Raw genomic sequence first — 15,504 nt, forward strand, 5'->3', positions numbered from 1 at the left:
ATGCAACCAGTTGTTTTCTAGGCCTCAGACATTCCTCTCAAAGGATTCAAATGTCTGTAGTGTAGTTATGGACATGTTAGGTATTCAGCAGTGAGCACAGTCGCTTGCTGCTCGTGTAGGCGTGGTTTATACTGGTGCAGTTTCTTGTTCCTCAAATGCTGACTTTTTTTTTTTTTTTTTTGCTGAGGTGTGGACAAGTTGCCTTATCACTGTACACTCCTCTGCTGAGGTGTTAAGGTCTTATACCTGCCTGAATACACAGGGCCTAAAGGTTGGGTTATTTACTGATCAAAGGTGCTGGGGTTTACTGGCAATGTACAATTTGAATAATCTGTTGACCTACACCCAAACCAGAGGCTTTATGTTGTTGCTGAGATATGGTATTGGGTAGTATTTAAAACTGCCACGTGAAATGAGTTGGGTTCCTGCAGTATGACAGCAGGAAAGGGCCAGAGCACTGCTAGTTAGCAGATATAATTTTTTTTTTTTTTTTTTAAAGCATGCCTTGTCTACTGTAAAAACGGCAATAAAGTGCAGAGTTCTCTAACACCTCAAATGCACAATTTCTAATTCACTGCTGTCTCTCATGAGGCAAATGGTGTAAAATAAATGATCTGCTTAACCAGTATAAAAGTTGTCATTCATATATGCAGTACTGAGCCAGAAGGCTAGCCACAAACTATAGAAAGCAGGCAGTTTCAGGGACTCTAAGCAGAGTGGAATGAGGAAATCGGCTGTAAAAAATAATTTTTAGAAGTAGAGGGTGTAGGTGGAGAAAATGTCCAGTCTATTGATTTTTTTTTTTCTTTCTTCTTCTTCAAGCTTTCAAAGTTCACACTTGATTTAGCATTTGAATCAGTTGCAATAACCAATAAGCAGGCCATGGGATGATAAAGTGGTTAATGCTCTTGCTTCATGGCAGAAGTGCTCCCGGTAAAAACCTGCTGACCATCTGGGGGGTTTCTTTGTTGAGTCGGTATGTTCTCCGTGTGACTGTGTGAGCTCTGAGGTTACTTCTGCTTCCTCCCACCATCCAAAGAGTTGAATAGTATGTTTTTGATTCTATGTTGGCTGTAGGTGTTAATGTGAGCATGAATGTGTGTTAGCCCTGTGATTAGACTGGTGTCCTGTCCACAGTGTGCCTTGCCTCTTGCAAAGTGACCCCCAGAGTATTCTGACCCTGAATTGTATACACAGTAGAAAGGATTGGTGGATGGATAGTTGTATTGAGTCTTAAGGAATCTCTATTCACTCTTGCAACCAATAACAGAAGATTTGCAAGTAGCTGCAGTTTAATGTGGAAAGTTGAAAATGGCTTTTAAAGGTGGATGTATGTAGATAGATGTAGTGGAGGAATGAAAGTAGTAACGTATTAAAAATGTTCACAGCTTTTGTTTTATGCCTCCAGGTGGGGGAAAAACCACAAAACAATACATTTTCACAATATGAGACTTTTAAGATGCACACAATAGGTGTACTGCTATACACAGGCAATCCCACTGGTGCTTGTTAATTTCCCATGCTCACAATTACTGATGCCCTGCTTCATGCCAGCTGCGTTCCTGAACTTGTGTATCATGTCATCATAACTTTCTGCAGACTTGAGGCAAGCCGCTTGTGCTCGCTCTGCAGACCCTGAAATTCCTAATTGTGTATATCAGACACAAACACCATTAACACCTCAAAGGGTGTTACATTTGACACCCTAGCAGCCCACTTGCTCTCATTAGTCATACTCATAACAGAGCTACTTGAGGCTGAGGTGTGGAATGTGAAGAACGCCTGGCTCTCTGGTCGAACTGTCGGCCTCTTCTGCCATGCCTGGGTTTTCGGGAGTTTAGTTGAAGTGTTATTGGGACTACAAATATCACAGTAGATTTGAGCATAAAGTATGGATTTAACTTATCCTGTTAGTAGAAAAATGATGAGATATAAACATCAGTTTCTCTTTTGGAGTTTGGTATTCGTGCTTCTGGTTCCATCTGAGAACTATTTCTTACTGTAACATGTCATCTGTAGTTAAAACCTCCACACCACAACAATGGATGACATTGACGCGATGTGTATCTGCACCTATGGCTTTTTGTGTTTATGTTTGATTCTTGTGAAGGAGTCGCTCTCGTGATTCATCCAGTGACATCACTCCTTGGCCAATCAGTGGCCTGCAGTCTGACATTATATTTTCAGCTCGACTCAGCTTGCTTGAAAGCCCAGTTCTGTAGATACTAACACGCACCTGTTACCAGGTACTACCATATAATGGAAAACACTAAAAACTGAGTAGAGTGGAGTTGAGCAGAGTAGGTGCTATTTATTAAAATAAATAAATAAAAATAGGCAAAATTCTCTCATAGAGCATAGGGGGTCATATTATGCTCAAGTGTGTGTTGTACAAATTAAGCCCTACTTAACAAATCAGTATGGCCCAAACACAGAGGGGTGCTCGGTCTGTGTGTATCTGTTTCTTCATAAAACACACTAAGACGAGGATCAGACGAGACTCGTAGGCTGTAAAACGGTTAGCACAGGCGGGAGGCGAAAGGGCAACGGAGACTAAAGGGGCTGACATGTTTATGGATTGATCCTTTTTGCTTAGCAGAACACAGGAGTCATAATATGCAACGAACATTGTAGTAAAGTTATTATCAGGATGTTGTAAGAAAAATCCTTTAAAATTGCTCAATTGATTCAAAATGCTGCAGCAAGAATACTGACAGGGACTAGAAGGAGAGAACATAGGTCTCCTATACTGGCTTCTCTTCATTGGCTTCCTGTTAAATCCAGAATGAAATTTAAAATCGTTCTCATCACATACAAGGTCTTGAATAATCAGACCAACATTTATTATTAACTTCAGAAGCGTAGGACAAGGAAACCAGAAGGTCTGACACAGTTTGTTAATTTTTTAGCTCTACATATTTGTTTTTGGACTCTACTCTAGTAGCCTTGCATGATTCCCTGTGCAGATAATCTTTGTTTATCTCTTATTGGGCCTTGATGCAGCCGCTCAGCTCATTCTTTCACTGAAACAAGCCCTTATGGCTGTTCTTCCTGTAAGGCCACCTGCCTTTAAGTCTGCTTTCTTCCCATTGTCTACCCCTCACTAACAGAACATAAAGTAGCTTGATGTTGCTGTTCAAACTGCTACCAGAGCTATGCTAAAAAAGAGTTTAGAGCGTTGGCTCTAGAGTTGGCTCACAGGGATTACTTGCAAGTATCCTGTTGTTTAATTTTGGCTATGTTTAATATGAGATTACCATTTTAAAGAGAAGCATGATGGGAAATGTGTGCTACAATTACTAATTTACTGTGTATTGTTTTCCAACTTGACACTACAGACATATGGACAATGTCTTCATGCCCTCTTTGGAATGCTATAGTACTAGAATAAGTGGAAATGCAAATGGCTCTGAACTGTTGGGTTATCTTATCTGTGTGATCGGTTTGTTCTTTTCCAAACTTGTTTATGCAGTTTCTGTTGAAACACCTGGTCATCAGTCCATGTCCTTCCTGCTTTACATCCTGTTCCTATTGCCTTTGGGAAGTCTTGTCCATGAATACATTTAACTGCGAGCTAATATACATTCGCATGTGATGAAATTATGTGCCCAGAAACATCCTGGCTCAATTGAATGTAAGTTACTAAACAAAGAAAGGTGTATATTTTCATAATGTAATGGTAGTGTTACGTGATATAAGCTGGTAGCTCACAGAAACCTATTGACAGTAGTGTCAAAGTCAGCTTATTGTACACTAGGCTTCAGGGTGGATTTGAGGGTGTGTTCAGTAGGGCAAGGTTCTGGCACGATCTTGTGATTTTTTTTCTTATTACATGTACACACACACAGAGATCATTGTCACATAAACCAGACTTTGATCACTAAACTTGGAGTGTGTGTCACAGCCCAGCTTTATGTCAGGTGACAGCATTGGTACAAGCGTGGTATATTTCACGTAGCACAGGGACACTGCAGGTCTGGACTGGCCCAGAAGACACTTGCATCAATGTGGACCTCTTAAATGAGTCATGTTATTAAAAGTATGCAATAACAGCAAGGTTGAAGTGCCATCTCATTGCCTGTGTGAGTTTAAGGGTTCATAGTGGTTATAATTAGTTTATAAAAACAAAATCTGTTTGCTATGAATCAGAAGTAAAATGTTTATATTTAAAAGCTTTAAATACATTAATTGTTTGGCTATAAAGTCTGTCATGTACAATTTGCAGTCTACTTTAATGCCTCAGTGGTCCTGACTCTTGCAGCCAGCACTCACTGACTCATTACAGAATATACGGTTCTTGGATTTAGTAGCTCGTGTCAAGCCATTCAGAATAGCTGTGGGCAGTGAGGGACTCCTTGTATTATACGAGCCATGATGCTTTAAATAGGCCTGCAGCAGAGGGACTATTTCCACAGTGGGTGACATCATTTCTATGGCTCTGCAGTGGCACAAGGGAGTCAGCACAGACTAGGGTGTGTCACCCAAGCTTTAGAGCATAGGTCACCTCACCATGCAGAGAGATCACCTGGCTCTCTGGACTCATAGGGTTTAGAGGTGAAATCCATCTGCAGTATGACTTTAAGGATGTGCAAGTGCATACATTAGAAATTCATTTGTAACCTTATAGTCAGAATTGCGTGAGCAGATTATATAAAGAGCTTAGTAATGTTTGATCTGGGGCTACTATTTAAAAGTAAATCGCTGCACTGAATCTCTGGCATGTTTCTACTGTCTACTGACGTCACTACTAGAAACTTTCCTTAATTACTATGGGTGGTCCAGCAGGAGCTAAATCTAATCAGTTTGTTTTAGACACAAACTCAGATTGTAGTAAAACCCAAGTGTTTTTGTTTTTGTTTTGTTTTGTTTTTTTGGCTATGGAGATGTTATAAATCAAGGCTGGCTTTAAGCAGTTTAATTTTATTTTTCATGCTTAAATTGTTTTATTGAGCCATGTAATGTGACTTGATATCTTAAATTTGATTTCAGTGATGCTGAACTAGTTTGTTTTTTGATTCTTCCATTAAAAGAAATCTCTGACTCCGCACAGTTAATCTTGTTCTTTGTATTTTCTCACCAAACTGTAATTAACCGTACACAAGGATGGTTAAGTGTTACCTTTAAATGCATTTGTTTTGGGGGGTTTCCCCACTCTGCAAATTTAAAAAATTGAAATTGTTTTATTGGGTCTGAAGTTTTTGTTTGTTTGTTTAAATTCATAATTGCTCTGGTAGGCTGCCTTCACTGCAAATGTACATATAACTCATTTCAGCCAGCATTAGTCATTAACTAATTAATTTATATACATACATACATACATACATACATACTAGGGGTGCAACGATATTCGTATCGATATTGATCCGTTCGATACAGTGCTTTCGGTTCGGTACGCATATGTATGAACAATACAACATTTGTAATTTATTTTATCAACTTTCCTTCTGACTATGCTGTCTGTGTGGAGCGCTCAGTGAATCTGCGTTCGACTACTCCGCCTAGGGTCGACAGTGCAGCCTAGGCGGAGTAGTCGAACGCAGATTCACTGAGCGCTCCACACAGACAGCATAGTCAGAAGGAAGAGCGCAGGGCACCTCCCCCACTCTCATTCAGATCTGGCGTTTGGAATTATTTTGGTTTTCATGTGACGTATGACCCTGAAGGTAAGCGAGTCATGGACTAAAGTAAAACAGTATGTTGGATGTGCCATGCAATGCTCAATTACATGGGTGGGAACTAATGTGTTAGCGCAGTTAGCTCGTTAACGTGTTGGCCGTCTAGCCCCATGCACGGGGCGATCGGCGGTAGCTCGTTAACGGAGATTTGCCGTGTTGTGGCGTTAAGGTCATTTCAACGAGATTAACCTGAAAGCACTAGTGGGAACACAACGAATATGACTGCACATTTACGCCGACATCATCCTAGTGCAAAGACAAAAACAACAAGCATGCTACTAACTTTAGCCGAGTCATTTAGACAGCTGTTAGCACATGATTCTCCTTATGCTGCTGAGAATATAACCCAGAAGAAGCGGATAGTATAGCTTTTATTTTGGAAAGAGACATTTCTCTGTAATAAACTCTCTATACACAGTTCGCATGATTGCAAAGTGAAAGCAAAAAAACAAGCGCAAATTCAAACGCAATTTCAATATGTCACATATTGACAGTGGCTCACCGATGCCAATGACATAATTACCCAGCTACATTTCTGAAAGAATGCAAAAGCATTGACATATATTTTTCCTTCCTACAATAGCCCGACGGGCAGGGTAGCCCGTCTGAAAAAAATCGCTAGCCCCAGGACGTCGGGCTAGCGATTTTGCGAGCCCTGTATCTGATTGAGGAATCACTCATCTTTGGAAAAGAGAGTTTATTACAGAGAAATGTCTCTTTCCAAAATAAAAGCTATACTATCCGCTTCTTCTGGGCTATATTCTCAGCAGCATAAGGAGAATCATGTGCTAACAGCTGTCTAAATGACTCGGCTAAAGTTAGTAGCATGCTTGTTGTTTTTGTCTTTGCACTAGGATGATGTCGGCGTAAATGTGCAGTCATATTCGTTGTGTTCCCACTAGTGCTTTCAGGTTAATCTCGTTGAAATGACCTTAACGCCACAACACGGCAAATCTCCGTTAACGAGCTACCGCCGATCGCCCCGTGCATGGGGCTAGACGGCCAACACGTTAACGAGCTAACTGCGCTAACACACTAGTTCCCACCCATGTAATTGAGCATTGCATGGCACATCCAACATACTGTTTTACTTTAGTCCATGACTCGCTTACCTTCAGGGTCACATGAAAACCAAAATAATTCCAAACGCCAGATCTGAATGAGAGTGGGGGAGGTGCCCTGCGCTCTTCCTTCTGACTATGCTGTCTGTGTGGAGCGCTCAGTGAATCTGCGTTCGACTACTCCGCCTAGGCTGCACTGTCGACCCTAGGCGGAGTAGTCGAACGCAGATTCACTGAGCGCTCCACACAGACAGCATCGTCAGAAGGAAAGTTGATAAAATAAATTACAAATGTTGTATTGTTCGATACATATGCGTACCGAACCGAAAGCACTGTATCGAACGGTTCAATATCGATACGAATATCGTTGCACCCCTAATACATACATACATGCATGCACGCACGCACGCACAAGATAAATCCAAAGTACTTTTTAGATCTATAAGCTGCTTTTTGCAGGTAGGATTTAGGATCATCCTGTAATTGTCCTGTTTCAAAACACACTCGCTCCTCCAGCATGGATAATGTTCTCTAGACTGAGACTAATCTTATTACTCTGTTGTTTATCTGTGTTTTTACAGACGGGCCGCATTGATAAATCCTACCCCACAGTGTGTGGTCACACAGGCCCTGTGTTGGACATTGACTGGTGCCCCCACAATGACCAGGTCATTGCCAGCGGCTCAGAGGACTGCACCGTGATGGTAAGGCTCGCCTCACCCATCACACCCAAACTCAAACCTCTTCGGGTCAACAGGAGCATACATTCTTTAGATCATAAGAGGCAAGAGTCTACATGCTCTTATTGCGAAAGGCAAGGCTGCGGTTACTCATGAATGGTTGCAGGCCTCACCCTCTGGATTAGATTAAGCTCAAATATGTGTTGTAGGAATCAGAGCTGGGGAATGATTTAGCTATTTATTGAGCTGAGGTCACTGACTTTTTTCAGGCTGCTGTTTTACTTTTCTCCATATGTCCTTATTTGGTATATAATAGGCTGGGATAGGCTTTCAGCCTGTTTAGATGGCAGCCACTTCCTCACCTGAAAGGCCTGACTTCCTGTTAATCCCATGCTAAATCAAGGCAGTATTTATTTGGTTTGTTTTGCAGAAGTGTGAGCCATGAAGAGAGGAACTATTGCTGGTTCCTCTCTTCATATCATAGAACATGTGACGGTAAATTTCACAACCTAAATAGACTCTCAGTGATGTTTAGTTTAGATTTGGTAAGAGTGGGTTGGCTGGTGTACACAGCAGGCCTGTAAAGTAGGACTATAACGTAGGCAGGGCATAAAACGTTTATTGTAGATTAAGGAATAGATTTTGTTATCACAGAGTACACACTGGACATCAACGAAGCTAATTTAATGTTAAAATGTGCTGGAGTGGCCTTTATTTTCTTTTTAAAATGCTGCATTAGGCGTACCCATTCTATTCCTCTGAAAGGACAACCTTTACAGGATGCCTGTGCCAGGCACCGAGCACTAAAGAATGTAAGGAAAAAATTTAACCTCAAATTCTTTTCATGCAGCAGTGTTATGACAAAGTAGATCAGATGAATCAACGTAATCATGTTATAAATAGTGTTAGTGAATAGTAACCAATCAGTACTTGACATCCTGAAGTCTTAAATAGCTGGTTTTGAGGTGGGGTAATAATGTTGCATTTTTCTGCACATCTCTTAAAATTTGAGTTGGGTTTGGCACTGCTGAAGGTCCCGGCTTTCAACCCATCTGGTTTTGAACATGTGAAGTTTCCATGTTCTTCCTGGGTTTGTGTGGGTTTCCTTTGGTCGGTGTTATTTCTCCTGACACCAAAAACATGTTGGCTTAATTCTCTCGTCATTGTTCCCTAAACCATGGCAATGGGTTACATCTGGAGTTAGTTCCCTATGCTCTACAGTGGCTAGCCACTGCTCCTGATAACTCCAGGTGTTGTGCCAAAAAGTGATCGTCTGCCAGAAAGTGATTGCCACCTGCAGGAGTGTGCGCAGCTACTTAAAGCTGTAGCGCCCAGATTACTTACATAGACAGCTACTTCCATGCAACTGATATAAGGTGCGGTAAGCTGAAGACAGCTTCAACCGTCTGTTTGTTGAACAATAGTAATGCGACTGCACCGCATTTTCTTGTTAGTAACGGTAACGGCGTTGTAACAATAGAAATAGTAATTAGTTGGATTACTTGATACTGAAGAAAAGTATATTTTGCTAAGTCTAACTGTGTGTATCAGTCAGTAAGGAACATGCTGTGAATTCTTAGTGATTGCTGCCCCCCTCTGGTTCCTTTTTGTAATTACAGTTTAGATCCAGTAATCATTTTAATTGCTAGACTGTGTTCAGCATAATCATCATGAAATCCTTTAGAATATATATTTTTTTTTCATACTTCAGAGAATTTTTACTGTCTGCTCTCAGTTTCTGACTTCCTGGTCTCTTTACAGGTGTGGCAGATTCCGGAGAATGGCCTAGTCACTTCCATGTCTGAGCCAGTGGTGATATTGGAGGGCCACTCCAAGCGTGTGGGCATCATCACATGGCATCCAACAGCACGAAACATCCTCCTTAGTGCAGGTATGAGCTCTGGCAGTGTTTCCAAATCTATAAAACAATGCTGCCTTCAAAACTTGATGATCAGATTGAACACAAACCTCACCATTACCTTTATCTGTCACCAGGTTGTGATAACCAGATAATCATCTGGAATGTGGGCACCGGCGAGGCCATGATCAACCTGGAGGACATGCATCCTGATGTCATTTACAATGTGTGCTGGAACCGCAATGGAAGCCTTATCTGCACTTCCTGCAAGGACAAGTCCATCCGGGTTATTGACCCCCGCAAGCAGGAGATTGTTGGAGTAAGTAGTTTGCAAATAAATTGTCATATTTTCTGTTTTTATATTGAACTGTATCTGAAGTATTTAAAAGGTAAATATGAATTCAGGTGCAGGGATTTTTGATTTGGAAGTAGAGAGACTAGTAAGCCCCGGTATGGTAACATTGTTCCCTTAAAATTGTTGTTAGCTGTGAGTCTGAATTATGAATTACCAGTTTTAGTTTGGATTCAGACCAAGGACTGTCATGGGAAACAGTAATTTGCTACCAAGGTATTGTAAAAATTTACACAATGTGCCTTGGCTGCTGTAAGCACCTGAGAAAATAGGGCAGTAACAGCACCTAAAGTTTAATAACAAGTACAGATGCATTCAAATTTTGCTGTGAATGTCGGAGCGGAAAAAAGACAGTGCAGCCAGAATTGCATTTGAGTTAGTTTATCAGGTTAATGATATAACATAGACCTCCAAAAACCAGAATGCAAGAAGTGTCGGAAAGTGGTTTGTTTTTTGTTTTGGTTTGTTTTTGTTAAATAAGAGGTTATGTTTAAATGCGTTAACTTGATTGATAGTGTTGTAGAATTGAAGTGGTATTTGCTTGTATCATCGTCAGCCTCTTAGATTTCTGGTATTGTGACATCCCTGTTGATGCTGGGTCAGGCTTCCCTTTGATCTCACAGCAGTTTCAGTTCTTTGTGGTGTGGATTGGGCAAGATGCTGAAATCCTCCCTTTGAGATTGTGCTCCAGTGTTGACATGATTGCATTACGTTATTCTGACAGCTTCTGATTTAATGCTTTGATTCTTCTGTTCCGTACATTCCAAACATGCTCTGTTGGAATCATACGAAATCTTTCCTTGTCCCTAAAAGCCAAGGATTCATCCTGGGATTTGTAGATTCATGGAGTTTATAACCAAAGCCTGAGCCTTCCTTGGCAGAACTAAAGCTGAGAAACATCACACCAAACCATGTTTTTCCCAATCTTCAGCTGCTCACATCGAATCAGTGCAGAACTGTGCTTAGTGGAGTTTTGTTTAAGCTGTTCTGATGAAACTTTGGAGGCTGTTGTGGTGAAAATCCCATCAGTATCAGAAATGCTGAATATTTCTGATGCATTCATGCCACATTTAAAATCACCCATACCAGAATTTTCCTTTCATAAAACATCAAAAATCTTCATTCAGACTTGTGTTCTGCGTATTATTTCACTTCTGCCTGATGGTTGTCTGATTAAATGATCACACCAGTAAGCAGGTTTATGAGTGTTCCTACCTCTGACCTCAGCAGAAACAAACATGATGAACTGCAGATAAGGCAGTAACACGGACTCGCAGGGCTAACCATTAACCTCTATTTCACAGGAGAAAGAGAAAGCCCACGAGGGCGCTCGCCCCATGAGGGCCATTTTCCTTAGTGATGGAAACATCCTCACTACTGGCTTCAGTCGCATGAGTGAGAGGCAGCTGGCTCTCTGGAATACGGTAAGCTGCTTCACAATAACTAATGATGAAATGCAGAGTGGTGTATGAACACAATGTGAGTGGGTGAAGAAGAAATGCTCAGTGCATCATGGGAATCCCCCATTCGCATGATTAAAGGAGGGTTCAGGGTCGCCCGATCGCTATAAGGTTTGTTACTGATCATTGCTGTTGTAATGATAAACTTGTGTGAGTTATAAGGGCTTCAGAGTTGATTAAAGATCTATTTCCACACCTGTAGCACTTCAGTTTGCCTCATTATGGACTTGGTATGTAAAGCTGTGTTTTAATGTTTTTGAACAGTATTGCCTCAAATTAATCTTTCTTCTGTTTTTGTTTTAAGCAAAACTTGGAGGAGCCAATGACTGTCAATGAGATGGACACCAGTAATGGAGTGCTTCTGCCCTTCTATGACCCAGACACCAATGTCGTTTACCTCTGTGGAAAGGTGCGTTTCCTTCTAAGCACCCAATAATCAAATCAAGCATTGTTCTAACACAAAGCTTAATGTCTCAATTTAAATGTGCACACATTAGAAATAAAACACTTGTTTATATCCTGATAGGGAGACAGCAGCATCCGTTACTTTGAAATCACAGACGAGGCTCCCTATGTTCACTTTCTGAACACCTTTGCCAGCAAGGAGCCCCAGAGGGGTATGGGCTACATGCCAAAGAGGGGCCTCGATGTCAATAAGTGTGAAATTGCAAGGTAACCCAAGACTGGTCCTAAATCATCATCTCTGAAACCAGAAATCGTTTTGATTTTATTCCATCATCTCTAATGTGGAGTTCATTGATTGACCACTAGGAGGCAAACTGTAACCGTTATGCAACAATCCACAGGAAACTGCTGTTTTTATTGTGTAATGATGTATTGAACTGTGAGTAACACCAGGCTTTTTATGTTGCAGGTTCTATAAACTGCATGAAAGAAAGTGTGAGCCTATTGTGATGACTGTGCCTAGAAAGGTGAGTACTCGCCCTAACATGCTACTTTGCAGCAGCTTTTAGACCTCTAATCTACTCTTTAAATCACAAGCACCACATTCACAAGTTCTCTTTTCCTCACAACTTATTGCTCTATTCTCTCCCGTCAGTCGGACCTGTTCCAGGACGACTTGTACCCAGACACAGCTGGTCCAGATCCTGCTTTGGAGGCTGAGGAGTGGTTTGATGGTAAGAATGGAGACCCCATTCTCATCTCTCTGAAGAATGGCTACGTCCCGGGCAAGAACCGTGAATTCAAAGTGGTCAAAAAGAACATGTTGGACAACAAGGTCACCAAGAACTCAGAGAAGTCGAGCTCTTCCAACAAGTCCTCCCACCCAGCTCCATCAATTGTGAGTGTTTGCTTTCATCAGTGTGTCCAGTTAAAACCGGTTTAACAGTACGTTGTCACTCAGTCTCAGACGTGTAGTGTTGAGGAGTAAGGTCGTTTTTTTTAACAGTTTATTTTGCATGATTAGATTAAACAGTAGATTGAGATGCCTTATTTCACAGTCTTACACTGTATATGTTGAGGTCCCTGCATGTAGGTCATGCTATGCCACTGTCTCATCTCCTTGCAGGTGGCTGTCTGGGGCTCCTAGCGTTACATTTTTTTTTTTTTTATTAGTCATGGCAGATTGCTGCCAAACTTAGATGAGGTGGTTTGTAAATGTTACTCGTCCCACTCTGGCGCATAGAGGGAGAGGTCTTCTGCTGCTCTGGGCCCCTGCTCCTGGGCGTCCAGCAGCACCTCACCCACAACACAGCCTTGGTCCCAGCCCATGTGTCTCTGTGAAGGTCTGCTCTGTAATCATAGCCCACTGGGCTCCAGTGGTGTTGAAAGATGTTAACCCTCAGACTGCCAGATCCTACCACACTTGATTTAAAACAAAACTTGGGATGTTGTCCCAAAGGGCCTTACATGTAGCACAGATTAGAGAGTAGTCTGCTTTAAGGTCATTCTTGCTAGGGGAAATGAAGCTTTTGTCTTAAGGACACTTGACTTAAAGCTGTCAGATTATGACAAAAAAAAGAGAAAGAAAATTAATAACCAGCAATTTTGGTCAGTGTAGATCAAGATGAACATTTTAACTTGAGCAGTAAATAATGGATTCATCAAACTTTAATAATGAAGAAACTTGTCTCTTTAAGTAAATTGATTGATCTTAAGGTAAAAGTTGAATTTAAATAAACTAAACCTGCCGCAATCTGTTAGGGAGTGGATTTAACTAGACTCTCACTCCTTGTGAATCCATCTTTCTATGATCTGCCCTATTCATCGGTGCAGTCATTAAGTTCAGTGTGTGCAAAACCAGCTTAAAATTCCTAGAAGTTTCTTTGACCCACGGATTTCAAGGCGTACTACTAAGGGACCCACCTTAGGTTTACCTCATTTTAAAAGTGACTGTAGCTGTATTTTCATAAAGATGGTTAAAAGCCCATTAAGTCTCACTTTTGTTTCTCGTATCTCTCACAGAAATCTGAAGCCAAGCTGGAGGAGATCTTGAAAGAAATCAAGTCCCTCAAGGACATGATCAGCAGTCAAGAAAAGCGACTCGTCCAACTTGAAGAGCAGATGTCCAAACTTGCCATTTAAGGACCCTTTTGCCCAACCCGCTACAATTCAGGACGCTCCACTGGCTGGGGGTGGGGGTGGGCGGGAACACTCACTGCCTATCTCAATGACAGTGTTTCGTCTGCCTAGCAAAGATCCCTAGCAACATTCCAGATGAACTTTTTCTTAGCCAGCTCCCAACCCTCAGTTTAAAACAGGTGGAATAAGAAGAACATGTGGCAGATTTAGTAGAAAATACTTTCTTTTTGGTGGCAAAGGACTTTTCCTTTTATTCTGTGGCAGTCTTTTTTTTTTTTTTTTTAAATTGTGTCTACTTGTATAAAAAGATCTTACATAATTCTTTGCATTTTAGAATAATGATCAAGAAAACCATGTCAACAGCCCCCCACCCCCAATTTATCATTGTATAGCATCATGTTTTATAAGTAGGCCTCAGTGTTTGGTGTTTGCCCTTCTCCAAAATTAAGACATTGCCAAATCTGGACTTTTGTTTACACTTCCTTAGCAGTATTTTTTTAAAGTACAGAAACAAAATCAGTGATGCACTATGAAATTAAAATAATTTAATTGGATGGTTCTGAAAGAGAGACTGACAGATTAAATTTGTAGTTAAAATACATTGCAGGTTGCCACAGCGGACACCAAACACTCAGACACAACCTTAAGTGACTAATTCTTGCGGTCTCTGTTGAAGCTGCAGAAATCCACACTTCGCCTCTGCTGTTTCCTTTCATTCCTGTCGCTTTTCCATCATTCCGACTGTGGACGTAATAGTCCAAGTAAACATGCATTCCTTTCTACCTTGCTTTACCAACATGCACTCTGCACTTATTCAAGAAAGTGACACATTCCACAATTCCTATTGGCTGTTCTTGGTATGAGGGGGGGGGGAAACACACTCACTGCGGTGACTCGGTCGCACTGCTTAGTTGTTGGGATTCTTTATGTGGTGCTCATGGAAAGACGAGCTTTTGCATTTTCATTCTTTCTGCGAGGAAAAACTCCAACCCGATTGTTTGGTTATCCATGTGCTTGCTCAGCACATCACTGTAGTCAAGTGCAGTGGGCTCATTTTTTTTGTCACTGCTCTTTTGTTTGCTTTGCCATCTGATGTCTGCGTTTTCTGTACAAGCACAAAAGAAAGTTTTCTAAAATGACATCAAATAATCCCGCAGCTACTTGACTGCTTTTAAACATGTGATGTTAAAGCTGGCTAGACCTCAAAGGCCTAATCTGGGTCCTCATGTCTCTGGCCTTTTAGGTACCAGCCACTGTAGACTTTCCACTACAGAGTTTTCCTTTTAATTTAGAAGAAGTAAGTAGTTGGGTTATTGCTTCAATGTTCAATTAAATCCTGTTTCTTGTTCCAGCTGTTTCTACATCCCTCTTAGCACTTCCACATCTTGGCTATTTCTCAGATGCTCCAATTTAGTGCAGTCAAATTTGAAAATGGATCATATTTTTCAACCTGAGTTGTTGTTGTTTTTTTTTGTTGTTGTTTTTTTTAAAGATTGTTTCCCTGTGGGAAGCTGAGACGGGTAATGGTTCAATCTGTTGTTTGCCTTTAATAAATGTTACCACTGTAAAGACCTGAAAGTGCCATAGAGGTGACCCTGGAAGTGTTTTATTATTTTTGGTTTCTTTGTAGGTCGACTGTTCTGTGAGTAGTTTTGTGGAATAAATGGAGGCGAGGTGCCTGGAGTTTAAACCCACTTTGAGGTGCTATACTCAGTACAAAATTCAAAGGACTCAGTTTCTTACGTATTGTGTGACATCATGAAGTCCTGCCAGTCCATAATAAAGTTCACCAGGCAGCATTACTTTGTCAGGGTTTGTCAAACACATTGTGCCCCTGACGCTGTGACACTTTCCTCTGGGGTACAAGCTTAAAA

The 15,504-nt window shown here is 41.2% G+C and overlaps 1 protein-coding gene across 2 annotated transcripts in view; it reads left to right on the forward strand.

Moving 5' to 3' along the window:
• coro1ca (coronin, actin binding protein, 1Ca) overlaps window positions 1-13,885 on the forward strand; it is a 33,988-nt gene extending 20,103 nt beyond the window's left edge. For both annotated transcript variants that reach the window (XM_085367298.1, XM_085367300.1), the window contains exons 3-11: window positions 7,318-7,440; window positions 9,178-9,307; window positions 9,412-9,593; window positions 10,931-11,050; window positions 11,391-11,495; window positions 11,613-11,758; window positions 11,961-12,018; window positions 12,147-12,389; window positions 13,514-13,885. In XM_085367298.1, coding sequence (XP_085223424.1) covers window positions 7,318-7,440; window positions 9,178-9,307; window positions 9,412-9,593; window positions 10,931-11,050; window positions 11,391-11,495; window positions 11,613-11,758; window positions 11,961-12,018; window positions 12,147-12,389; window positions 13,514-13,633 — 1,227 coding nt within the window. In that variant the 3' untranslated portion in view covers window positions 13,634-13,885. The remainder of the gene's footprint in view (window positions 1-7,317; window positions 7,441-9,177; window positions 9,308-9,411; window positions 9,594-10,930; window positions 11,051-11,390; window positions 11,496-11,612; window positions 11,759-11,960; window positions 12,019-12,146; window positions 12,390-13,513) is intronic.
• Window positions 13,886-15,504: the final 1,619 nt, after the last annotated feature.

The sequence above is a fragment of the Diplotaxodon limnothrissa genome, linkage group LG12, assembly GCF_057381915.1.
Source record: "Diplotaxodon limnothrissa isolate DT_005_m linkage group LG12, D_limnothrissa_male_GT1.1, whole genome shotgun sequence".
NCBI lineage: Eukaryota > Metazoa > Chordata > Actinopteri > Cichliformes > Cichlidae > Diplotaxodon > Diplotaxodon limnothrissa.